Genomic DNA, 26,961 nt, shown 5'->3' with positions numbered 1-26,961 from the left:
GTTTAGAAGCGAAAAATGATTAAGTGGACAATATTAAAAACTTGGACAAAAATAGCCTACAAATAGTCTCCTGTTAAATAAACGTACTTACATTAACATATATTTATAAACTTATAAACCTACTTATACAGATTTGTTCAATAAAAATTCCGTACGAATCAGTGGTGCCACGGGTCTAGAACTCTTGAAAACGTATTTAAATATGTCATAAGTATTAGCGATAAAAATTGTTTAATTTATTCTTCAACCAGACAGTTGGTAAGAGAAGTAAGTTTTTTCATGCTTCTGTGCTTCATTACATTTATGAAAAAATAAACAATAAAAACGTAGCCCAGTAATTATATCGTAAAATTTTGATAGGATCCATAACCTACCTAAATACTTAATAGAATAAAAATGAGTTCTCTTAAACGTAAGAAATTAAAAACTAAGAAAGTAGAACGATCAACTTTAAAAGTAGCACGGAAATCCCGTAAACAAATGCGCAAAGAGCTCAGGCAGCAGAAGAAAATTAATAGATCAGTTTATTTAAAAAACAGAAATGAATTACGTACTACACGTGGATACGTTAATGATAATGAAACAAATCATAGCGAACTAGTTGACAAAACAATACAAAAAAGATATAAGGAATGTACAAAAGAAATTAAAAAAAGGAAGCTTGAAGAACTTGAACATAAGAAGAAAAATAAAAAACACAAATTACTTAATGAAGCTAATTTAGAAGAGGACAGAGAAATTAAAAAATTGGAAAAAAGATTGAAATTAAATAAAAGAAAAAATAAGACAATTCCTAAGTCGTTTGTAACAGATGGTTTGGATTGTATCCTTTTTATTTTATTAGTAAAATTTCTGTGTGTAATTATGTATATATTGTAACTTATTTATTATTGTTATTAATTTCCTTAATGTATAATTATAAATATATAATTAGATCTTTTAGATTTTTGTTTAGAGAAAGATAGGAAACATATCATAGAAACAGAAAAGGAGATATTAGAAAATGAATTTAATATTGATTTTGATACAAATTCATCAGAAACAGTGGAAGGAAATGAATGTGCAAATATTAATTCGGATACTGTTAATAAAAATAAGAATGAAAATATTGATTTTAATGCATTTGTTGAAGAACAATCTGATAACAACAGTGATTCAGACGAACTTATGCAAGTGAAAGTACCTAAGACAAAAAAGACAAAATTGGCAGAAGCTAAGAAACCTGACAATATTGGCATCAATGACAAAGATACATGGGAAGATATTTATGGAAGAAAAAGAGATAAAGAAGGCAATATTATACATAATACTAGCAGATATGTTCCACCTGCTGTACGAGCAATTACTATGCATAATATGAATCTTAATGATGAAAAATTGCTTTCCTTAAAAAAACAATTAAAGGGTTGTTTAAACAGAGTGACAGAACAAAATATGTATAGTATAGCAAACCAGGTAATTATATAATTATATATGTAAAGCAAATAATAGTTATGTAAATAAATACATATATTTATGATGAATTTGTTTATTGCATGATTTTTATATCATGTTATGTATTACAGATAGAAGAAATGTATATGACAAATAGTCGTAATAATATGAACAATGTACTATCAGAATTAGTGATTGAAAGTTTAGTATCACATGTACTTACACCAGATCGTCTTATTTCTGAGCATATGATGTTAATTGCAATATTACATGCTAATATTGGTATTGAAGTGGGAGCTAATTTTTTAGAAAAGCTTATTAAACAATTTGTTGAGATGATGGAAAAATTACAAGATGTAGCAAACAAAGAATTGGATAATGTTGTTCTCATGATTTCACATTTATATAATTTTAAAGTATGGAAATTTGATTAAACAATGATCTATATCAAAGCAAACATAAAGTTAAATAGTTTTTTTAAATTTACTTTATGTAGGTATTTGGATATAAGCTCCTTTATCAAATACTTGATAAATTGATGGCTAAGTTTACAGAAAAAGAGATTGAATTGATATTACTTATTCTAAAAACAGTGGGATTTTCATTGAGAAAGGATGATCCAAGTGCTTTAAAGGAATTTATACAAAGTCTACAGCGAAAAGCTAGTCACGAAAATGGAGAAAAGTAGGTTATTTAATGTTTTTCAAATATACATACACACGTACACTTCCATGTGTATACGCACACATACAGAACGAAAATTATTAGAAATTATCTTAATAGTTCTCTTTATCACATAGTTCAAGAATTAAATTTATGTTGGAAATTTTGTTAGCAATAAAAAATAACAATATCAATAAAATACCTCAGTATGATCCTTCTCACGTGGAGCATTTGAAAAAAGTTATAAAAAGTGTAATACGCAAAGGCAATATAATAACACAGTTCAATGTGTCCCTAATGGATTTATTACATGGTAAATGATATATTTGTAACAATTAAAGCACAATGTACTTATATACATAAGTTGGGTGAAAGTTTATCTATTTTTCATTACAGCTGATGAAAGTGGTAAGTGGTGGATTATAGGATCAGCATGGTCTGGTTCAAGTAATGTGAATGATAAAGGAAATGCAAAAGAATATGATAAGCTTAATTTTGGTACAAAAATTCTGGAATTAGCACGAAAACAGAGAATGAATACTGATACAAGAAAAAATATTTTCTGTATCCTTATGACAGCTGAAGATTATTTAGATGCATTTGAAAAACTGCATCATCTTGGTTTAAAGAATCAACAAGAAGCAGAAATCATACATGTTTTAATGCATTGTTGCTTGCAAGAAAATAAGTTTAATCCTTATTATGCAATATTAGCGCAAAAGTTGTGTGAATATAACAGAAAGTATCAGGTACATAATATTATATTTTATACTTATTTACATGGGATGTATAAGAAAGATTAGTCAAAATAACATTTCAGTATTAAATAAGATTTAATGTAAAAGTAAATATGTATTGGAAAATGAAACATTTAATTTTTAAGTTACAATAATTATGTACAGAAAATGTTATATATAAATGTGCAAATGGAATTCTTTAATGTCAGTATTGCTACAACATGCATGGATAGTGTTTATATTCAATAATAATTAAAGATTGCTAACTTTCATTATTTCTTAGAAAATCTGACCAATCTTTTTCCTACATTCTATGCATGCATATGTTATATAACTTATTCACATTTTATTATAATAATTTATTTTTGCTTGATTCAGCTTACAATACAATACACGCTTTGGGACAAATTAAAAACTCTGGAAACATACAACAATAAACAATTGTTTAATTTAGCACAATTTTTAATACATTTACTTATTGAGAAGTGTCTTGCTTTGTCAGTTTTAAAAGTAAGTGCTATAACTTTCAGTAACTAAGAAATGCTTATTCCAAATATTATGTATTATTATTCTATTGCAGGTCATCCATTTTACTGAATTAGAAAGGCACACTATGAAATTCCTTAGACAAATTATGTTGGGAATTCTTTTGCATGAAAATGAACAAGCTTGTATACAAGTGTTTGAAAGGATCTCTGTTCCTCCTCAATTACAAACTTTTAGAGAAAGCCTTCGTTTATTTATAAATTGCTTCTTAATAAAAAATATACATTCATATAATATTTCGGATAAACAGAAAACAATGCTAAAGGAGAGAACCGAACTTGTAGATAAATTATTAATTTTACATGGATCTAAAATTGAGTTTTAAATTTGAAGTACAATAAAATATAGTAATTTTTAAAAAAATATAATAATATAGTTGAAACGAAATAAATAGCATCTATATTTCATACCGAAACGTCAATTAATTTTACTATTAATAAGCATTATCAATAATACATACGTTTAAACATATTCCTAAATATGTCTAAAATGAAATTTCTCTTGAAATAAAATTATTCTTATGCATTTGTTTTTATAATTTATTGGAACACACACACGTATACATGTATAGTATAATCTTACAGTTAAATGTTTATATATTATTGTTTACCAATTATTGGTTCTGGAAAGTCTGCATGCAGTGCTTATAAATATTTTCGAATTTTGAGTTTAAAGAACTAGTGCATCCGTATGCTCCTAATTGATGAATACGAACATAATCATCACAATTGATAATGCCATCACCGTTACAGTCCTATAGAAACAATAGAGAAAAAGGGAAAGTAAACAATTGCATAATAATATGTATATATGGGTATTTGTATGCATAATATATATGCGCGTACCTGACCATATTTCGACATATAATTCTCTACTGTACGAGCTGCACAGTGTACATCGTTCACGCATCGTGGATACGCTATATGAAAAACAAGTATTTTTATTGCTTTATTACTTTATTTTGCATTTTCAATTATAATGGATAGTCTAAAAGTCTGCCTCACAATTTTTCAAATGAAAGCAGAAAATACTGCGTTATCTTTCCTTATCTTCCATATGGTAAGTTTTATTTAAACTAATCATTTTTCAACCCAAATACCAGATTTCTTTGTAGAGAATTAAAAAATGCACTGAATGGTGAAAAGCATGTATAATTCTATTTAAGAACATAAAAGTGACCTTGACTTTTCATCCAAATAAATCTTTTTTTGAAATTCTTAATAGTGTAATTTGTAATCGAATGAAATCTAATTATATTTTGTTCGAAATATTTTTTTGTCCGACTATCGGCCAGAAAAACCGTTGGGATTGATTTTTAGATCATCTTACATATTTAATCACATATAAATACGAACCATCTTGTGTCATACTATCGTTAATAATTGGTTTGCCAGCGTCAGCCCAATAAGCCCATGTTATACGAAATGGTCCACAAACAGATCCATCACAACCGATTGTAATGTTACATCCAGAAGCAGCTTCGCATATACATCCCAGACATACTCTTGATACCAGTTCTTTTCCTGTCGAATCTTCTTGCCCTATTATGTTTATAAAACAAAAATGTTTATTTGAAATTTTAAATAAATCGAAAAACTGATTAAAAACATTCAGGGAATATAATTATGTATTAACAGTAAGATCTTTTTAATTATCCTAAATAAATTTGCTTAAACTTGTCGAACCTTGTTCATATATTCTAAGCCAACCATTCGTCGATATGTAGTTGCATGGTCGCTTGGTAGCATGAAACCGGATTCTGAGTTAACGAGTTTATACATTCTTTTTCCCCCCCCTTTTTTTTTTTTTTTTTTTTTAATAAATAAGCAAATATTTGAAGTTATCGTACAATATCTTAAATTTCTTTACTGCGATAGAATTTTGATACAATACTTCACACCTTCTTACCTTTAATGCATACCTTCTCTGTAGCTCTATGCCGTTTGAACACAAGTATAATTAAAGTTAAACAATAACTTTTTATGTACTATATAATATTTGAGAAACACATTAATAACTGAAGTTTGATTGTTCATCAATTTACACTGAAGAAATCAAAAATAATTTCGAACGATTCGATATTTTACGCTACCTTTTATATCTGACTAAACTGTTGTTCACCAACAGAATGATCGTTATATCTTGTAAAAGTTAATAATTAGAGTCAATCAGTATGAATCGTATATAAATTGTCTATGAACATAAGTTAATTTGGCCGATTTAATCCACAAAAAAATAATGATCTCCAAACTTCGAGCTAAGCATAAATATAAATAATCATTCTTTTACTATTAAAATCAAACGTAGCTTACCATATATCAAGGATGTAAAGGCAACGATTGATAACAACGTTATAATCAAAGTGTTCAACAAAAAGGCCATCCTCCTTGAGAAACAAATCAATTTCTGTTTGAATTTCTACTTTCGTTAATGTTTGGAAATACCGTCACGATGTGTGGAAGAATATTCACGCGATATTCGTAACGTTCTCTTTTATATACAAGAGAGTTGTCGCACGTTGTTGTTTGCAGAGGTGGGGATTCTAACAAAGGTCAGTGGCAAGGACTATCTCTTGGAAAACATCGTGATCGAAAAAGGAAGATTTAAAACGCAACTTGTCGCGACACTAAGGCATGCAGAGAAATAAAAAAAAAACAAATCAAAGCAGCAATAATTACATATTTCGATCTGTATCGCATACTTCAATTATAATAGGTATACATCAATTACAGTAGGCATTTAAACATCTATATGTTTTTTAGTTCCCGGAAAAAGATGTTACTTAGAGCTATCTAAATTACTGAAATTAATATATTAAAAATTAACAAATGCATATTGATAAAACTACTAATGTTATGTAATAAAATTCTAATTTCATTCAGTTGTGTATCTTGAAAGATCATAAGTATACTGTTTTATATATAAATTGTGTTTCTATAGATATAATTTATACGATACGATGTAAAATTAGTAGAATTTGTTTAAAGAGTATGAGATTTGGATCTGATAATATATGTAAGTAATCAAAGATTGCTTATTTTAATAATTTATTTAATATCATCCTCGACACCTTTTACTCCATCTTCTTTGTTCTTTACAATACCATATTGCTTCACTACATAAATTATATATTTATTCACGAGATAAAAATTATTCTGAAACCGGATTTTAAGCCGGTACAACATCTCAAAGCTTCTTGTGAAAGCTTTTACGGTTTTCTTTTCTTTCTTTCTGTATCTTATCTTATTTCATTGAATCCTGAGCGTTAATTGCACTATTCATTTTCTTAAAGACATCAACATTTATGTTTTGCAATTTTACAATAATATTATTTTAATATAATATAATCTTTCATTTCTTAATGTAATATTCTTAACGTTGCAATCTATGTGGAAGGTGTCGAGATTGGTACAATTACAGAATATTAACAAAATACTTTAAAGATATATTCTAAAGGAAAGAATATGTTTTATTGCAATTTCATGCTTTACTGTAATTTTACCGCAAGAGCACAATGATGTCATTCGTAACAAACGGAACTACCAAATGACGTCATCTGTGACAAACGGAACTATATACTAAATGTATTTAAAATACTACGTATGTACATACTTTAAATATGTACATACAATTAGAGCGAAAATCCTTTCTGATACAATATGTCTGTGATTATAGAAACTTTGCAATCATAAATCAACAATAAGAATAAGAATGGTGATTGTTCTAATCGATGGAATCTTTTCTATCCATCGAATATATTGGATAGAAATCCGTTTTAAGTATGACCGAATATTTCATAGCGATATTTAACCCTCTATTGGACGTGATACGAATCAGACTATTGATAAATAAGCAATAACAAAATAATTAATCGACAAAGAATTCAACTAGCAACTAGCCTTGCATTGTAAAGGTATCAAACGCAGTTAGTACTAGTGAGAAATACAAATAAGTAAGTTTACTATTGTTTATAATCACACAAGTCTTTATTTATTAAACTAGTTTTACAAAATTAGTAGTTTACTGAAAGCACCTCCCTGGTAAATGAATAAGAAACGTATAGGAGAAACCTATCAGCGATTTAGGATGAGGTCATATATATATAAATGTATATCTATTTTTTATATTAATGGCTATATAGAAAAAAAACAGGAAAATAATATTAAATATGTTGAATTCTTCCTACATTTTTTATTTCTAGTAACAACGACACCTAAGTAAAGAAAGACTACTCCTATACGGTCTTCAGCAATAAAAATTAGGGAATATATTAACAATAATTTGGATAGGGATATTAGCTTTGTATTAAATTAACGCTACCTGTGATCTTTTATTTCAATTCCTGTTTAATTCCAATTGTTTGACTGAGTACTTAAAGAAACCTCCAATAAAAAGTTAGTGATCTATGAATATGATTGAATTACATACACATGTACTTGTATACTCTGCTTGGAAAAAGCACATAGACGGATCGACGTTGGTATGTCTCATAGTAGAATATAGAAGCATCGGGATTTCTTTAGCGAGACATAGTTTTAGTTAGAAAGCTCCAAAACTTATTAATCATGTTATTTATTATATAATCATGAATCAAATTTAAAGTAAAAATTCCAAACATGATACATTTGTTCATCATCTGGTTAAAATGCAAATCATCTTCAAATTTTTCAAACAATAATACGCTTTTTGTCAAAAATGGAAGTAAAATACACCATATTTTTGAACAACGTGGGAATTTGAAACACTGACCAATGGAATAGTTGAAAATCCGTGTATGTATAATTTTTGATTCCTCGAAAATTTAACTGCAATAATTTATCGTTTTGTCGTCAATTAAAAATTAATTATTTTGTATGCTACATAGTATTATATTTATTATTGTGTATTTATAATAAAATAAGACAGAAAAGTCGCAGATTAAGAAATTCTCACGAAAAGTGATCTGTTCAATACAAATCAGTAACATACAACGGATCTTTTATGATATATTGTTCTTCCATAAATCTTTTTTTTTTCATAAATAGCATTATTATTGTAACGAGCTGAATAAATTGATTCAAAACAAACGTGCAGTCACATATGGAAAAATCCATATATCTAATATCACGTTATTTAAACATGTATTATTAAAGGGTCAATTGTATATGTAAAGTAAAACATCAATTTTTTCTTTTCAATTGTCTATTATAAATATCAAAGCAGTATGATGAAAATAAATACTTTAATTGAATCTTTTGCTAACATATTACCACTGAAATTTGCAATATTAATTTTTCTTATTCAATAACAAATTATATATACAAACAATGATCATTATTTATTAAGTTTACATTAAAGATAATAATCAGAAACAATCATTTATAGTTTATTGAACGATTCAATATCCACAGACTGAACAAACTCTTCGAAACTTTCTATTTGTTCTATCAGCCAATCTACAGACACCTTGTCATCTTCTATGACACACATTATCCTGAATTTATTAATGCCATAGCCCACTGCAACTAATTTAGCTGGAAACACAATATATATAAAACTTATATTTTTGCAAGACTGAAGTTTTAATATGATTTTGAAAATAACAAAATAATTTACATGCTCCCCAAACTAGGCCATCCATTTGAATAGATCTCACAACTTTTTCCATTCCTTCCATATCAGTTTCATCATCCCATGGTTTAACATCTAATACAACACTGGATTTTGCAATTGGTCCTGGTTTCTTAGATTTTTTTTCCTCATATGCCTTTAATCTTTCCTCCCTAAGTCGTACAGCTTCAGCATCTTCCTCCTCGTCTGACCCAAAGAGGTCCACATCTTCATCATCTTCTTGGCTTTTAGCTGCTACCACGTTAGTAGAATTATTGCCACTTAAGATAACAGGTGCTTTCTTTTCTCCTGGAAGTGTCTTTAAATCGTATGATTTGATGTGATTATACCATCTTAATACGTGAGGATTCGAAGATGTTGGAGTCTTTCCTAAAGCTTCAAGAACTACTACGTCTGCTTGAGTGGGTTGCCACCTTAAAAATATGAGTTTTGTTTGACATTCCTTGAAAGTATATATGTATATTTAGCATATTTTATATAGTACGAATAAAAATAAATATAATGTGCATAATTACTTGCTATTTTTTACATTCGTATCCTTTCCAAGTCATAATATAATGTCCATTTATATTTTAATATGCATACAAATGGCGATGAATTAATGCATTAAAAGATCAAGAATATTTTTCGAAAATTTAGTACTGATAAATATTAAACACAGTCAAAAATAATATAATTCAAACTATTAGATAAAAAAAAAGAAAAAAAGAAAAAATTTTAATGACTTTAAGACATTGGTAAGTAAAGAACCACGTGCATTCCAATATAAATTTTATAAAGATAAAAGTACACTTACCCTTCGATATAACTACGCTCTGCTAAATAGGAATTTAAATCTTTAATACCCTTATCAGTTTTAAGATCACCAATAGCCATTGTGAAAAAATAAGTAAAACGAAGACACCTAACCGAAGTTACTGATAATAAACTTCCCTTTATCCGCTTACCGGAAGGTAGGATTATATACGGAGAAAAATTGACGGTTCATTATTTCGTCACAACATGACGTCATTCCGGTCTGCTATTCTTGGGAAATAATAAAATAACTAGCGATTAATTTTAAATTGTAATTTCTTAATTGCGAAATTATTCGAACTTTGCCAAGATCAAATACGATTCATTTACATATTGCAATCGTTTTGATTTTATAAATCGATTGAATATTTCTTTTGTTCATGTTGTTTCTCTCCCTTTAAAACTTTTTATTCCAGTTTACAAAAAAAGTCTATTAACGTTATATTGTATCCCTTCTCTTTTTATAAAATTAACATAAATATTGCAATATTTATTGTTTTACTTATCTAAAAATTTTGTACGAAAATTAATATACACGCGCGCGCGCGCATCACATGTGCATTTAAATCTGCGTACGTAAATATAATTCTTTAATTATTATAAAAGCGTAAATTGTGAAAAACTAATTTCTCGGGGTAAAATATAATCAATGTACATAAGAAATTATTTATATCAGATTAATTTTTTCTGATAGATGTCGCGAAGGATGTGTTCAAAAATTAGCCGATGTCACATAGCCTGCCAATACTTGAAAATATATATAATAGTAAAGCAACGTATTGTTTGCGCCGAATCTTATTTTGGATTGATTTTATAGATTATCCCGAAACATCTGTTTTAAGCGTTAAGGGGGTGTAAGAGGAATTTGTGGAAGGAACGGAGATTTGGTAATTTTTTATTAAATATATTGTAGTATAAATTATTTAATGCCTTATAATAATGGAGTACTTCTTTATTATTTTAATACATAATATATATTGATTTGTCCATTTTTCAATTACTAAGAAAATACGATTTTATGAGTATACGTTAATTAGGTTATTAAATAAATTAAGTTATTATATCCGTCGATGAAAGTTTGAAACTGTGACATTTTCTTACATAACAGTATAACATCAACGCGTAACGGAATAATCAAATGAAAATGTTAAGATTACCCGTGATTAGATTGACCGCGGGAATACAGAATGGTAGACTTTCTACCGCGGGATTGCATACAACATCATCTAAGTTTCAACAAGAATTAGTGGAAGTATTCATAGATGATAAGCCAGTTCAGGTTCCACCTGGAACGACCGTTCTGCAAGTATGAAGTGTCATTTGTACATCATTCTTATATATTATTACTTGTACAACTATTATGCTTAAACTTTAAACATCTTTGTTTCATTCTATATGTTTAGGCAGCTGCAAAAATAGGAATAGAAATCCCAAGATTTTGTTATCATGAACGTTTAGCTGTGGCAGGAAATTGTAGAATGTGTCTTGTAGAAATTGAAAAACAGATTAAGGTATGTATTAGTTACTTTTTAATATAAACTATACATATATATATGTAGATGCATTTGCGAACACAGACATATACAAATATGTAGTGCATTTCAATTAAAATATTATGTATTTGTAACCTGTGTCATACAAATGTTTAGCCTGTTGCAGCTTGTGCCATGCCTGTGATGAAAGGATGGAGAGTTAAAACCAATTCTGATTTAACTCGTAAAGCTCGAGAAGGTGTCATGGAGTTTTTATTAGTAAATCATCCTTTAGATTGCCCTATCTGTGATCAAGGTGGTGAATGTGATTTACAAGATCAAAGTATGGCATTTGGCAGTGATCGAAGCCGTTTTGTTGACATTAACTATAGTGGCAAACGTGCAGTAGAAGACAAGGATATTGGTCCTTTAATAAAAACAATTATGACACGTTGTATTCATTGCACACGATGCATTCGTTTTGCATCTGAAGTAGCTGGTATTGATGATTTAGGAACTACGGGCCGTGGAAATGATATGCAAGTATGTCCAAATGACAGCTTGTATACTGTTATCTTGAGTCCTGCTATTTGAACTGTTATTTTTAAATTATACCCTAATAGGTAGGAACATATGTAGAAAAAATGTTTCTGTCTGAATTATCTGGAAACATTATCGACTTATGCCCTGTTGGAGCATTAACAAGTAAACCTTACGCTTTTGTTGCCCGCCCATGGGAGACACGTCGTACGGACAGTATCGATATTCTTGATGCTGTCGGCAGTAATATAGTGATATCACATAGAACGGGTGAAGTTTTAAGAATTTTACCAAGAGTGAATGAGGTATTATTAACACAATAATTATTGATTAAATATATTTATAAATCTTAATGATTACGTACTATATAGGAAATAAATGAAGAGTGGTTGTCTGATAAAGCACGATTCTCTTATGATGGATTAAAGCGTCAACGACTTATAACTCCTATGATAAAAATTAATGGCAAATTAGAAGCTGTTGAATGGGAAGATGCTCTTGTTACAAGTATATCTTAAAATATTTTCAATTTTTAATTTTTATTTTGTTTTTCTTTAAAGCAGTCAGTATTTTTTGTTATATTGAGACAATATACTCTTTGTTAGCTGCTCGAGCTATTCAGAATGCAGCTCCAAATAAATGTGCTGCCATTGCTGGAAAATTAGCTGATGCTGAAGCTCTTGTGGCCTTAAAAGATTTAGTAAATAGACTTGGTGGTGAAACTCTTGCAACAGAACAGAGTTTTCCAAAACAAGGCACAGGTATTGACATAAGAAGTAGTTATCTACTAAACAATACAATTGCTGCAGTAGAAGACGCTGATGTTGTATTATTGATTGGTACTAATCCGAGGTACGAAGCACCATTAGTGAATACCCGTTTAAGGAAAGGATATATTCATGGTGAACAGACCATTGCTGTAATTGGTCCAAATATAGATTTAACTTATGATCATGAGGTATGTGTAGAATCTTGTAATACTCTGGTAATATATGAATACATTTTGTTCGCACTTATTAGTTAAAAAATGATTAATTGTTTAAAAAATCAATTAATTTACTTTAATATTAGCATTTAGGTCAATCGCCAGAAATTATAACACAGTTAAGAAACGGTACTCATTCGTTTTGGAACATTTTGAGGTCTGCAAAAAAACCTTTAATCATCCTGGGTGTTGAGCAATTGATGAGAAAAGATGGAGCAAAAATTTTATCTGAGACGCAATTATTGGCTCAAGCTTTAGGAGAAAAAACAAAAGTAAGAGAAAACTGATAAAATTACTTTTGTTGTTATAGTCATGTACATAATAATAGGTTGATAGTATACACATGTATTTTGTAATAGGCTCCTGAAGAATGGAAGATATTAAATATTCTTCATACAAATGCATCACAAGTGGCAGCTTTAGATGTGGGTTATTCATCAACTGTTGAGGAAGTTAAAGAACAACAACCAAACATTCTCTTTTTATTAGGAGCTGATGATACAAATATCAAGAAAGAAGATTTTATGAATACATTTATTATATACATAGGTACATAGAAATCATTATTTTATAATAGCAATTTTAACAGTCAAACTGAATTAATAACGATTTTAATTAACGACGATTTAGGTAGTCACGGTGACGAAGGAGCTTCAATCGCAGATGCTATACTTCCTGGAGCTGCATACACAGAAAAAGTTGCAACATACGTGAATACGGAAGGTCGTGCACAACAAACCTGTGCTGCAATTACACCACCGGGTATGGCACGACCAGATTGGAAGATCATACGAGCACTTTCTGAAGTAATTAATTAAAGTTATCATTCTTTTATATATGAAATTGAAAATTAACATGCTCCTATATAAGAAAATGCAAGAAAAAAAATAGTTAATGAAATAATATTTTCATAGATTTGCGGGGTATGTTTGCCTTATGATAACCTAGCCGAAGTAAGATCTAGATTGGAAGAAATAGCGCCGCATTTAGTTAGATATGGTAACGTAGAACCGGCTAATTATTTTGCTCAAGCATTAGAATTATCAAAGGTAAATACATGAATGTTATAAATAAATAATAATTGAACACACTTTAATAATTTTATACTTATCTTGCTCCCTTTTTTTAGGAAATATCAGGTTCCTTGTCCTCCAATCCATTGGAAGTTAAACAAAAAACGTTAGATCATTTTTTCATGACTGATGTGATATCTCGTGCTTCGCAAACAATGGCAAAGTGTGTCCAAGCAGTTATAAAACAAAGAGAAAGTACCTTATAGATTAGAAATTTAAATTATGAATATAAATAGCAAAACGTATTTTATGGCAATATATAATAGTATATGAAAATATATTAAAGGTATGCTACTTGTATGATATTTTATTTTAAAGATATGTAAGTACTATTTAATTTAACAGAATATACAGACTGAAAATCGATTACATGGAATGTTAGAATTGTTATTTTTTTCTTATGTTTGCAGCTGATAAAATTTAATATTTTTTATTACTACGTGATGGTTGAGACATAAATTGAATTAACATTAAAACATCAATTTAAGTAAATTATTATGTTCGATGAATTCTTGTATGTGTTTTTAATGTAATTCAAATATTTATTGGTGATTTAGATTCTTACCAATATTCAAAATACTATGTATATGAAATTTTAACAACATAAATAAAAAATCTATCATTGCTATTATTTATAATTTATCGTATTATCACAATACATTGATTTATTATTATTTTAAACAAACAGATAGGAAGAAAATGCGAAAAAAACAATAAAAAATATTATCGAAATAAGAGTCTTTTTGAACTGCTATTAGTCTACTGTAAGAGTTTTCGAGTTTTAAGGCGATATCAATCATTCAATACGATCGACAAGATTGTTGGATTCTGCTTGATCATCGGTGTCTAATTCAATAGAACTTTCATCCGTTTCGATCTAAGAGAAAAGAACAAATATTAAAATTATTACCTTTTATAGAGCTTTTATCCAACAGAAAATATTTTAACAAAATTACGTACTTTTTCACCTAATGTAGCCAATTTTTCTTCGTAACGCATAATTTTACTTTCATCTTCTGCTAAAAGTTCTAAAAGATCTTCTTGGTCTTTCTTCATTTTTTCTAATTCCTCAGATTTTTCTTTTAACTTACGTTCGAAGTCAGTTTCATATTTTTTTACCATTGAAGCATATTCTACTAAACGAATTTCTAACTCTGCAATCACAGTTTTATATTTTTCTGCCTCTTTTGTGCAACCTTCGTTGATTATAACACTATTGGATTCACTTTCCTCCGATTGTAAATTAGTTTGTGCTGCTCGTAAAACTAAATTTTGATCCTTTAAATGACTAATAGTTGATCGAAGATCGTGTACTTGTGCCTACATTAAGTAAATGTCAATTAAAAATTCACAAATACCATCTCATAAACAAAACATTATCCATGAAAATGTACTGTATACCATACTTCAAGTTCGTTTTTTTCTTTTACAAGTGATTCCGTAAGTTGATTCAGCTTTTGTATTTGAAAATCTTGGTCTCGAATAAGCTCTTTATATTGAGCTACTAAAACAGAGTCTGATAAAGTAGGTGTTGTAATCTCATTTTTATGATGCAAACTACTTCCGTCTAAAACTGACTTTATGATCACACCTATAAAGTACACACATAGTTGCAACTTTCATAGCTTATATTAACAGAATGAATTATAAATATGATAATTACCCTCCAACGTTTTTGATAGTCTACAAAATTCATGATCTAATAAAAGTTCAGAAGGATTTTTTGCCGAGGGTTGCGGATGCTTTAAAGTTCTAGAATATACCTCGTGTCTAGCAAGACCACCGATAGCATCTTGAAATCTTTCTAATCCTATTCTATTTTCAATTAAATTACATAATTTTTCCTAAAAGATAGAACAAAAATATAGGATATAATGTTAGAATTACAAATATGTCTTATTTCTTTTGTCTTTGGTGTTACCTTTGTGTAGTTAGAAATACTATTATCATTAAAATGTACACACAATCCAATAAGTATGGCGCACATACTTTGTAACAATGTTTCTTGCAAATCATCGTTATTCTCCTGTGATGATAACAGAGCTGTTAAATAAGCTATGGATGAATCAATAAGCAAGAATGATTTAACAGCAGTTAGACAATGTGCAATCCATCTGCAAAGTAGTATTAGAAGACCTAATTTGCATTGTATTTTATTGCCCTGTTGCAATAACATGACACATTGTTGCATCAAGGTCACTGGTGGTTTTCCAATATTTGTTGCAAGTAGTACACGTAACAATTGTTCCTTCTGTGTATTGTCGTCGATCAATGCATAAGACAATGCCACGGCAGAAAACCAATTCGATAAGGAATCAGAGGAAAATAAACCTCCACATAACAACTGTCCTAGCAATATTATGTTCGTAAAATTTTTCTGGTTCAGTATATATTGCAATATAAAACTATTTGTAAAATAAACATGAAGATAGCTTTTCACAAACCTGTCGTCAATGATGGCATTTCATTTCCCTGAGGTAACAAAGTTTGAATAAGCTGAGTTTGTCCCGTTTCATTTTTATATAAAAAACATTGAAAGCAGTAGAGAACGGAACATCTTAAAGCAAATGGTTGCTTTTCATTCACCATAGACATAAGTAAGACAACAATTGCAGGTCTAAATGAATTATATGAATATTAGAAATGTGTTAATACAGTAAATTTATGATATTTAAAATATATAATATATACATAAAAATACCTAGGAGGATTGCTAGGTGCCATTACTCCAGCTAAAAATTCTTGGTTACTGGAATTTCCCCTAATAACTTCAGCCACTGTATTAATAGTCTCAGTCAGTACATCCGCAGGTACACCATTAGCCATCAATATGTTACACAAAGCTTGTAGAAGACCACAGGCTCTCATAATGTGTTGACAATTCGATACTGCCTTTACATGTATGTATATGTGTGTGTGTGTGTATATATATATAATAAGTTAAAAAATTGGTTTTTATATGTTGCATTATTTGTATACCTAAGCACTTACCTGAGCAGATCCGCTTGGTGTTACCAATGCACGAATGACTTGAACCATGCAATGAATGTTTGATACCTTCTGTGGACTCCATGCGCTTAGAGGATTGTCATCAAGTTCGGATGATATTTGAAACATTGGTGTTAATTTCTGAATATAACTGCCTAAGACATAGTATTATACTATTTACATTATCATATTTATATTTAATATAACATGTATCTAGTTATATATTACCTTCTTTAAAAAAATTTTGGTTGCTTACATTACCCCTTAGAAGATTTAACATTAATAGTAGACAATCTTCCACAACAATACCACCTTCTACATTGCCCTCTTGTGCAATAACATCGAAAATACGATCAAACGCATTTTCAAAAGCAACAATTTTTTGAATATTTGCATTAGCTTTTGTTAATTGAATAAGAAGCAATAAAACCTACAACATTATAAAATATGTTTTACGACAATAACATTATAATTATATAAAAAAGTTATATGCAGTGCAAGCTTATAGAAATGTACATCGTTACGTATGACTTCTCTACTATCACTAAGAAGATCCATCAGTTTAGATACACCCATGGGACTAACTAAAATTATTTCTTGTATATCCTTTAATCTATTAGTTGACAAATTCATCAATAACTTTAACGCCGGCCACCTAACTTTGAATTCAAATTCTTCCAAGAGTGTTAAAATTAATCCCACGCTATCTGTGTCTTTAATAAATATTTCTGTAAATTCTTCTCCCACTTTGATGTTGGGCCAATACTGATCCACTGAAAATAATATTTGTATAAAAGTAATAGTAAAACTTGTACAAGCAAAATTGATCGATACAAATACATGAAATTTTTACCTTCTCCATCAAATGCTTTAGGATTTGTTATATTACAAAGTGTATCAAGTGCTAAACCAATGATTTCACAATCAGTCCTGTCCATTTCTAAAATTTGTCGTAATGCACACATTCCTTGAGCTCCCACTTCGATACGATAAGTGCGGGAAAGAGCTTTAAGTGCACGACAAGCATCTCGTCTGTCATCCAACAACATCGACGATTGTAACCTGTCTATCAGTCGTTCTACCTGTGTGATTATTCTAATGAAAAAGGTGTGAATGACGCAAAAAGAAAAACATTATGAAAACGGAAAGGCAGAGATAGAAATATTTTAGTGTATCTCAAAATATTCCGACTCAATTTTTACTTTTCTTATACAAACATTGTTACTACCATGTGTCGCAGTCAGAAAGATAAAAAAACAAAAATATTAAATAAATCGATTAAAAAATTTGAGATACCGTTTCAATACTCGATGGTTCGTTTTCTACAGATGCAGAACCTAAGACAGACTTTAATCTACTTTTAAAATATTCCATTTTGCAGCTGACAACTTGACAATTGTAAACTACACGTCATACAGTGTCGTCGACATTTTTCTTACGTATTTGCAGAACTTACTGAAACAAGTAATGACTAATAGGGGGCATTAGTAACGCTAACTTTCACTATAACCTACTATAACCTTAAGTAACCTTGAAACAATTGATATATTTAAGAATAGAATTTTTAATAGACAGTAAAATGTCGAAAATTTAATTTATCAATAAAGCCTTTCAAATTTTACATATTAAATAACACTTTTCATTTCACATAATTTCTTTTCTTACTGTTTCTAAAACATATAGTTCCATTTTGTATCTCGGGTTTTATCATTTATTTTATAAAAACGTCTAATATTTAATTCGTTTATCAACGTGCAAAATTTACGAGAAACTAGTAGTTTGAATAAATTTAAATAATAGACTCCTTTTTAGTCGAATAATTCAGAATCTAAAGAGATCGCATATCTGCTGTAAAATATGTATGTGTATGGTTACAATAAACTCGTTGGTTCGGAAACGTTTTTTGTGCAATTTAAGAACAATAGATTTTGTAATTACGAACAAATATTTGCATTCATTTAAGTAAGAAATTACTACTCAAATAATCGATGTACATGATTGTGTCCTATGTAAAAAAATGTACATGCACACATGTAATCGAGTTTACAATGCTACGGATATTATATAACTAAATTAAAAATAAAACCGATTAAAGGATGTTTAAATAATTTTGAAATATAAAATAAAATTCATATATATATACAAACATATGTACATATATGTAGATGTCGACTACTTAAAAAAGCAATAAAATATGGTTTCCGATGATTAAAATAGAATTATTAAGTTGTAAAATTAACCGATTTATTTACCAATTATAAGATTATTTATACATGCCAAGGTAACAAAATTATGCAATATGTGAAAACAATTTCGTTGTTTCAATCCGAGGCTGACGTAAGGAATTGTCAAAGTCAAAGCAATCCTCATTGACATTACATCATAAGAAAAAAAAATCGAAGATCTATGTTCCATCATTATTCGTCCAAAGTAAAATATTATCCATTTCTCGTCATATGAATAGCACAAATATAGTTAGTTTTACTAATTAAAACAGCAATAGCAGCCAATTTGTCCATTTACTTCTTCTTGAACAATTTTACTACTTATTAATAGCTTTCGATAGACATTGCGAATGAACAAACATATATAATTAGATACCTTAACATTATCTAAATACGTAAATAAAATATATGAATAATTACATATAATGCAGTATAATCAAGACACGTATATACATATGAATATGTGATAGAAAAGTAATCGCATTGCTCATGTTGTCAGTTCTATTTTTATGGAGACTAGATAAAGACCAAGACACAAGAAGAGCAAAGTATTTGAAATATGGATAAGTATACTGCGCTCGAATACTGTATATGCACTATTCGCGGGGAGTAAACGGATTAAAAGATATATTTCCAATCTATTATTATGCTAATTTGGAGATTTTATTATTTTAGAATCGAATATCGCGATGAAAAACAAGCGCAGGGTCGTATTAATGATGGGATTACGATAAAATTTTAATGATTTACTCATGCAATGAATAATCAGATCTGCATTTCATTCTATGTTTTATTTGTTTGAACTAAGAAATATCAATGAACGAATTATAACTTGTCTTGTTTTAATCTTTTTACAGCTTCATTTTTGGTACACATATGTAAACATAAAATGATGAAAAAATGAAATAGAATAATATGAAAAAAAAGATAAATTTTCATTACAGTTTCAATTCACACTATCATTTATATCGGTGAGAGTCTTGATAGTAATTTTACTACTCATTTTAATACTAATTTTATCGTATTATACATACGATATAATTTGCGCAAAATTTTTCTAATCACTAACGCAAAAATATATTTCTCTTATTACATATTAAATATAAAACATAAGAAAAACAATAAAAAGAAATTATGTACAAAATTGATAACATTAAAAGATACAATAACGTACAATTTTGTTTTCTTACACGGATACGATTTTATACGATTTTAGACTCACGTTACCTATGTACATACATATTTAAATATTTGTATGTATATATCAAGAAATCTAAAATTACGTTTCCTAACGAATTATTATATATTTTTATTTTTATTTTCACTAGTACTGACACTAGTTGTATTTCATGCACCGATAGTAAAATAATGTGATGATGCAAGATAATAAAACATTTGCTCTACATATTAAATGATTCATAAAAAAGGTAAGTACTAAATGTACAAAAGAACAAAACAAATACTGGTGGCCCACCTTACGGAAAAGATAAAACTTCTAAAAGATGAATCATCGAACAATAACAATAGAATAAACAAACAAACCAAATATTTGTACAAAAGAACAAAACAAATACTGGTGGCCCACCTTACGGAAAAGATAAAACTTCTAAAAGATGAATCATCGAAGAATAACAATAGAATAAACAAAAAGAAAACCGAACATTTATACGTATACATACACATATAGATGTAAATACGAAAAAGTTGGTCAAAAGGATGATTACAGATACTTTTTGGATAATTAATTCTGATCAATCTGATAATCAATTAATTGTTGAAATGTTAAAGCGTTGGAAAATGAATGTATCAAATGTATATATATATATACACGAAGCAAAATGAATAACCAATCTAAATTAATTGAAAAATACATCAGTGATTGTGTACGGAATAAGATGTATCATGAAATGAAAATTACAATCAATTAAATTTTTAATTGACTAATAACAAATTAGCAATGATTGTATGTAAGCAATAAAATTATAATAGTTCTGAGAAATTGATAATAGAATATGTATTGAAATAAATAAGACATAAGAAAAAGATAGTAATGTTGTAAATAGCAGAGGCTACGCGATTAAGTTGAAATGGGCTGTTTAGGTCGTTTAGTTGATCGGAAGGAAAGAGATGTCGAAGGAAAGCGGTATTAAGAACCGAAGATAACCGAACGGCAAGAAACGGAAATAGCCGAAGTGGATGCAGTGCGAAACGTCACGTAGTTGGTGTTGCTAGGCGGTCTGTTAAAGAACAGTGGGAGGGAAAAATTAAGAGGGAGGGGAGAATTATACAAAAGCCGTGTCATCAGGTCGGCAAATCAGTTGTGTCGATGCTGAGTGCAAGTAGAGAGATATGTTATTTTTGTCAGTATAGTGTTGAAGCTTTCAGTGAAAGTTGAGGAGAAAGGACTGTGACTGTTATCGCTGCTCCTATTTAAACAATTGAGAAAAGTCATTTTGCCGGCATTACGAAACTTGTTAAATCGCCACCATTGAAAATAGAATATCGAAACTCGGAATACATTCGTAGCGCTGAAGAAATAATCCTACTATTGTATATTATAAGAAGGTCATTGTGACATTATTAGTTGTGTTCTGTGTCTCCCTGACTCTTTGTGGATATTTCTGTGCGTGTCTGTGCAATATCTCTCAAATATGGAGGTTTTGCCATGTCCTGTAAATGTGGATTTTAATAACACGAGAGGTAAATCTACTTAATATTTTTTAATCACTTCTATGTGTTAACTTAAACGTTTCTTCCCGAGCTTTTTTTTTCTCTATTTTAACTATATCATATCTTGCATATACATTTAACGGATAACGATCGATCGATGATATCAGCTACATATAAAGTTGATTTTTCGTAGAATAAACGAATAAGCAAATGTCATATTTAAATTATATATTTTACGATTTTTTAAATTTTATTCATGTACTTTATACTCTCGGAGAGTATTACTTTATGGTTTAACTTCTTTTCCATAATTTTTATGCAATCATTAATTATATCTCTATGGTTACATCATGGTCATACGGAACATATGATTGCATAGAATCGAATGTAATTTGTCCTTTTATTAATTTTTGTTGTCGTTCTTTTTCTTTCTCTTTTGAAAGGAAGAAGAAGAAGAAGGAATTTCTTTAACTAGAAAGTGATAAGTAAGCAATATTATAATAATAATTACATAGACGTATAACATAAAACGATTTAGTTTCGAATAAATTATAACTATTTAAATAATTTGGTGCCGGTAGGGCCGGCCGGCACGTACACTTTACGCAGATATAGACATAGTCTGTGGTGTTTGGTATACGCGTGCGCAAGTAGTAATCACAGCTAGATGGTTACATATCTAAAGACATGTCTCTCACTGTAAAACAAGTGTGAGAATCGTAACAATGATAGTGATAATCTTAATTGTTCGTTCAAGTAAGCAACGATAATCGTAATTAACGGAATGCATATTTTTCGTGTTTAGCCGGAACAGTGGCCGAAGAATTTGACGGAGCTTGTCAGGCTCTAGCAAAACGATTGGAAGTTGAACTTAGGCGAGCAAAACATGTACAGTTAGCATGCGGGGAAGTTCTGTTACCTTCTGATCTTTTACCTAGAATTGCTAAAACTGTACTTAGCATGGCTGAGAACGAACCTTGCGGCCTTAGGTAAGCTATTTTCTTATTTAATAATTGTTTTCCTACTTTTTCTCAAAGTATGTTATGTCTTCTATGGATATGGTATTTTTATTACAGAGGTTGCACCTTGTTTATTAGCTTCGAAACAGATAGTGTATGCAGGAAATTGTCAAAGATACAATGTGATCCTAATACAGTATCAACATTTGAACTTTATTTGACTTTGAAACAAGATCATACATCTTGGCATATTCTGTTACCTCAGTTTTTGAAGTAAGTCATATATTGCTCCCTTTAAACTTAACGGAGATGAGCTGGATTCATTTTAATTCATTTATTTTTCTTTACAGAAATCTTACACGGGGAGGTACTATTATGATCAGTAGAGATTACACTTTAGAGAAAAAAAAATTATATAGATCGTATCAGCAATGAATGATACCACTATGTCCAGGAGTCATTGCATGATTGTCTTGATAATTGTGATTATTCGAAGCTCCTCTAATTATAAGTAGGCTCCAATGTGGCCTTTTTTACTTTCCACACAAAATAAGCAGATCAATTTTTCTGATGTGCTTATATTTCGCGATATATTTCATTTAACGGTAGCTAACATAAGGAACGAGTAACAGAAAAGTAAAGTATAATGTAAAGAGAAGAGCGAGGAAGAAAGAGGCAGAATCTGTGCGTTTTGACAATTGTGATAGTAAAGCATAAAACGATTTGTAGTATTGTTAAGGCTGAAAAGTTTCTTTACGTGATTTCTAGATTTTGAATATTGCCTGACATTTGTAATTCGTTTTAAATATAATTGTTTCTTTATATGTAAGTGTAAACATATCTGATCGATCAATGCTGCAGGTTAGAATTTCTATAATAATGTAGATAGTGTGTTTTATGAATTAATTTTAAAAATATTTGGTGATACAAATTTCTAGATTTGCGTAGGGGGACATTCTCTCATAAGAGATGTAAACTGTATCTTCGTTTAACGAAGAAATGACTTGGTATGTAAGACTTGTAACAGTAGTTTGTTTGCGTTTACACGTAATAATGCGATAAAATTTAAATCAACTTTTCTTGATTAGTAACAAGAATAAAAATAATTAAACTATAGAAGTAGTAATAAGAATAGATATGTAGTTTCAAAAATGCCAATGGATATCTAAAGTAATTTCATTTGATACAAATAGATTTGTACAATTTCACCTGACCTAATTTTCTTCTATGATGTATCCCTTTTTACCTATTAATTAATTATCAATTGATGTAATTTATCTATCTTTCTGTATACACATACACATACATGTAACCCATTTTTTCAATTATTTCATTTTCAATGTCTCAATGTGATTTTCTTGTATGAAAAATCTTAATACTCTTAGATATCGATTGGTGACAATGTTGTGATAGTAATAAAACAAAAAAACACAATTGACATAAAATAGGAATCTGTACAATAATATTTTAGAGGATTGGACATACATGCAACTTCTTCAATATCTGTAATATCTATAATTCCGAGAAACAGTTTGTCTAATTATGATATTGTCGGTTTATTATTATTATCATCTTATATAATTATATTATTTTAATCAAATAAGCTTCGTTTATGAAATTTAAAATGACTGTATTGGAAGAGAAAACGAAAAAATATGTAGGAGCAACCACGTGTATGACTTTATAAGACTGATCAGTGTTAGAATTTCAAGATAATATTTGTACGCGTGTAAAAGTATTCGGAACGATAAAGAAGAGATATTGAATCGCACACCGAATACAGATCGAAGAACTTTGGACAAGTTTCGTGAATTAAAAGTAGTTGAAAACAAAACGTTCTCCCTACGCTTGTTATAATAACAAAGAAATTAGAAGAAAAAAAAAACACCTGATTCTATTGATTACGTAGGAGTAATCAGAGTATAAGACGCTGTTATATATATTTTGTACTTCATTAAAGACATTAGAAGTATAGTGTGTGTATGTGTGTGTGTGGAGAGAGAGAGAGCGTATGGGTATGCGCGCGCGCGCGCATGTATTTAATTTTTTATATTTGATATATATTGTTAAATATTATTTGCTTAGAAAAAATGTGGCGAAAAGTTGAGAAAAATACAAATTTTGAACGTTATATCTGATATGCATTTCATCTTCTTTTTTTCTTTCATTAGTTCATATTCATTTAAGTTCATTCGTATATTCTTTTTCTTCTTAATAAAATTTACTCCACATACAACTTTCATTTGTAAAATTTCCATTACATCGAACATATACATAGATCCTTTTATCGATTAAATTGTTGTAGATATATAAAACATCTAGTTTTTCTTCAGCTCAATACCGCCTATATGTGATGTTGATTCTAATTTGTGATCTTAACAATAAACAAAGATTATAAAAAATATTTGTTTTATTTACCCATATTTATTTCATTCGTTTCACATTTAAAGTGTTCGATTCAGGATAGTCGCTGTGATTTGGTAAAATTGTACACAAGATCTCTATCCTGCAAAATGATACATCTTACATGAGAATTCCTTCTTTTTTATTTACTAAAAATTGTTATAAAATTCTACAAAATATTTTTTCCACCTCTTCTACTTTTTGCAAAATTTTAACTAACTTTACCTCTCCAATGATCGTTGGAGTGGTATCTTCGCTGCTGTTTCCTTTTTCCATGGCAAGAGTTTCATTTTATTTTGTTTTAAATTTTTCGACAATTGCTGAATATTTGTTATGTTTTCCTGTTTACTATCATCCTTATTGTTGCCATTTTGCTTTGAAATCTTTACCAATAAGTCAGTCTTATTCTTTTCTTTGAAATTATTTGGTCGATCATATATTCTTTCTGTTGAATCTATGGTATGTTGTTCAAGCATAGGTAAATAGCTGTCGTTTTTCGAATAACTATTTGATTTTTTCCTTTCATTAAATACTTTACATGATTTTTTTATTTCAGAAGATATCATCGTTCCCTCTTTATTCTTTTGTTTTAATTTTTCTTTGTTAATATATCTTAATTTTGTTTGTTGTTTTTGCGTGATTCTATTTAATGGCTTCGTAGCAATTATCGATGGTAATGGGGGAATAAATGTTAGTGTAGGTGTTGATTTTTGGATAGAAATTTGCGATACCTTCCCAAATATCCAGGAGTCGACAGACGAAGGTTGCGGTTCGACATCGACAATCAAATGTATCGCCTTTCCAGTTGTATCCTGTCTCCAATAAGGATCTAATCTTAAGAATATCCACTATAAGAAAAAGAGAGGAAGTAGGTAAAAATTAGAGAAGTTAGAAAATGAAGGATACTCGCATTGAACAACCGTAGCCAAACCACACGGGCACATTCACTATTGAATTGGAACAGTTTCTTTTTGAAATAATATTTTTCAAACACATTTGCGATTGCTGTGCTAACAATTTCTTCGCGAATATAACCAATTTGATGTTCCGTTAATTGGTCCTGTAGGAAATCATGCCACTTCAGTTCTTGAACGTCAGATGGAAATAAATGAAACATGCTGAGAAATTGATATTCCAGCCAATTATATACACTATTTTCTTTCAAATTTAATGAATTTATTCTTCTTTCATTCATCTTTTTCTCTTTATTCTATAGAAAAATATTCAATGATATTGTAATTAGTCATTCTTTAAATCACTTAATTGTTTAATATTAAGATATGATACGTATTTATTATAGTACATTATGCAGATGATATGTAACAACTATAATAAAATTCAACTACACATACTTAACCTTTAAACGTTTTATTTCTTTCTTTATATATTTATTGTCTCGAAGGATTCTTTTTTTTCTCTTCGTATAGAATGTACAATAATATGTGCGCAACAAATAAATAAAATTTGTTGGCGCAGGGAATTTCTTTACAATCAAGGAAATTACATGTGTATCATCATCGTTCGTGTTTTTTTTATAAATAAATATCTTAAACTCAGAAACGATACATATATACATACCCACATGCATGTATATATGTTACAATGTACGAAGCATAGGTAGAAAAAAGAAAATTACGAGGTTAAATACGAAACATTACTTTTACATTATTTAACATGAGCCTCGAAATGCAATTTATATTTTCTACTTTTATTTTTATTATAATAGAAATATTTAACAAACATTTATTTTTTTTAATTTGTATTGATCGTATTATATGACCTTTTATATAAATCAGTTTAATCACATAGAATAATTCAAGTTACCTCATGAAACAAGCAAAAAACGTAAAAGAAGATACGA

General features: G+C 29.1%; 7 protein-coding genes across 11 annotated transcripts; 3 read left to right on the top strand and 4 right to left on the bottom strand.

The window, feature by feature from the left end:
* Positions 1–121: 121 nt before the first annotated feature.
* Positions 122–3,905, top strand: LOC126916396 (nucleolar MIF4G domain-containing protein 1 homolog). The gene is made up of 9 exons (XM_050722182.1): positions 122–267; positions 361–823; positions 935–1,455; positions 1,566–1,850; positions 1,931–2,118; positions 2,235–2,410; positions 2,494–2,846; positions 3,213–3,344; positions 3,415–3,905. The coding sequence occupies exons 2-9, from the start codon at positions 397–399 to the stop codon at positions 3,703–3,705; spliced, it is 2,373 nt and encodes a 790-aa protein (XP_050578139.1). The 5' UTR covers positions 122–267; positions 361–396; the 3' UTR covers positions 3,706–3,905.
* On the bottom strand, positions 3,893–5,894 carry LOC126916419 (invertebrate-type lysozyme 3-like). Its single transcript, XM_050722225.1, has 4 exons — positions 5,693–5,894; positions 4,736–4,921; positions 4,226–4,299; positions 3,893–4,134 (listed from the first exon to the last, which is right to left on the bottom strand). The coding sequence occupies exons 1-4, from the start codon at positions 5,760–5,762 to the stop codon at positions 3,994–3,996; spliced, it is 471 nt and encodes a 156-aa protein (XP_050578182.1). The 5' UTR covers positions 5,763–5,894; the 3' UTR covers positions 3,893–3,993.
* A 2,688-nt stretch (positions 5,895–8,582) lies between these two features.
* LOC126916416 (elongation factor 1-beta') lies at positions 8,583–9,969 on the bottom strand. The gene is made up of 3 exons (XM_050722222.1): positions 9,787–9,969; positions 8,976–9,403; positions 8,583–8,893 (listed from the first exon to the last, which is right to left on the bottom strand). Exons 1-3 carry the CDS (start codon positions 9,864–9,866, stop codon positions 8,739–8,741), a joined length of 663 nt encoding a protein of 220 aa, XP_050578179.1. The 5' UTR covers positions 9,867–9,969; the 3' UTR covers positions 8,583–8,738.
* Positions 9,970–10,505: 536 nt separating this feature from the next.
* LOC126916397 (NADH-ubiquinone oxidoreductase 75 kDa subunit, mitochondrial) lies at positions 10,506–14,486 on the top strand. 2 transcript variants are annotated; one of them, XR_007710548.1, is made up of 13 exons: positions 10,506–10,672; positions 10,894–11,091; positions 11,189–11,296; positions 11,435–11,800; positions 11,881–12,102; positions 12,169–12,304; positions 12,403–12,755; positions 12,869–13,054; positions 13,142–13,331; positions 13,413–13,588; positions 13,697–13,831; positions 13,912–14,141; positions 14,266–14,486. XR_007710548.1 is itself a non-coding variant. In XM_050722183.1 (12 exons), the coding sequence occupies exons 2-12, from the start codon at positions 10,924–10,926 to the stop codon at positions 14,059–14,061; spliced, it is 2,190 nt and encodes a 729-aa protein (XP_050578140.1). In that variant the 5' UTR covers positions 10,506–10,672; positions 10,894–10,923; the 3' UTR covers positions 14,062–14,224. The 2 variants fall into 2 exon arrangements, 1 of the variants encoding a protein (XP_050578140.1); XM_050722183.1 differs by lacking the exon at positions 14,266–14,486 and having other exon boundaries at positions 13,912–14,224.
* On the bottom strand, positions 14,473–18,395 carry LOC126916393 (general vesicular transport factor p115). 3 transcript variants are annotated; one of them, XM_050722172.1, is made up of 12 exons: positions 18,140–18,389; positions 17,697–17,925; positions 17,360–17,616; positions 17,072–17,273; positions 16,847–16,998; positions 16,557–16,747; positions 16,300–16,472; positions 15,777–16,204; positions 15,519–15,699; positions 15,262–15,446; positions 14,824–15,175; positions 14,473–14,732 (listed from the first exon to the last, which is right to left on the bottom strand). In XM_050722172.1, exons 1-12 carry the CDS (start codon positions 18,215–18,217, stop codon positions 14,719–14,721), a joined length of 2,442 nt encoding a protein of 813 aa, XP_050578129.1. In that variant the 5' UTR covers positions 18,218–18,389; the 3' UTR covers positions 14,473–14,718. The 3 variants fall into 3 exon arrangements, with proteins under 3 accessions (XP_050578129.1, XP_050578128.1, XP_050578130.1); XM_050722171.1 differs by having other exon boundaries at positions 14,816–15,175; positions 18,140–18,379; XM_050722173.1 differs by lacking the exon at positions 14,473–14,732 and having other exon boundaries at positions 14,986–15,175; positions 15,257–15,446; positions 18,140–18,395.
* Positions 18,396–21,367: 2,972 nt separating this feature from the next.
* On the top strand, positions 21,368–24,828 carry LOC126916418 (protein charybde-like). The gene is made up of 4 exons (XM_050722224.1): positions 21,368–21,768; positions 22,544–22,727; positions 22,815–22,970; positions 23,048–24,828. Exons 1-4 carry the CDS (start codon positions 21,720–21,722, stop codon positions 23,130–23,132), a joined length of 474 nt encoding a protein of 157 aa, XP_050578181.1. The 5' UTR covers positions 21,368–21,719; the 3' UTR covers positions 23,133–24,828.
* Positions 24,546–26,584, bottom strand: LOC126916415 (uncharacterized). Of its 2 annotated transcripts, none has more exons than XM_050722220.1 (4): positions 26,458–26,584; positions 26,011–26,310; positions 25,326–25,929; positions 24,546–25,203 (listed from the first exon to the last, which is right to left on the bottom strand). In XM_050722220.1, the coding sequence occupies exons 2-4, from the start codon at positions 26,042–26,044 to the stop codon at positions 25,122–25,124; spliced, it is 720 nt and encodes a 239-aa protein (XP_050578177.1). In that variant the 5' UTR covers positions 26,045–26,310; positions 26,458–26,584; the 3' UTR covers positions 24,546–25,121. The 2 variants fall into 2 exon arrangements, with proteins under 2 accessions (XP_050578177.1, XP_050578178.1); XM_050722221.1 differs by having other exon boundaries at positions 26,011–26,160; positions 26,458–26,581.
* Positions 26,585–26,961: the final 377 nt, after the last annotated feature.

Source organism: Bombus affinis, chromosome 5, assembly GCF_024516045.1.
Source record: "Bombus affinis isolate iyBomAffi1 chromosome 5, iyBomAffi1.2, whole genome shotgun sequence".
Lineage (NCBI taxonomy): Eukaryota > Metazoa > Arthropoda > Insecta > Hymenoptera > Apidae > Bombus > Bombus affinis.
The sequence above is the reverse complement of the archived record's forward strand: the minus strand, read 5'-3'. Positions and strand labels throughout refer to the sequence as shown.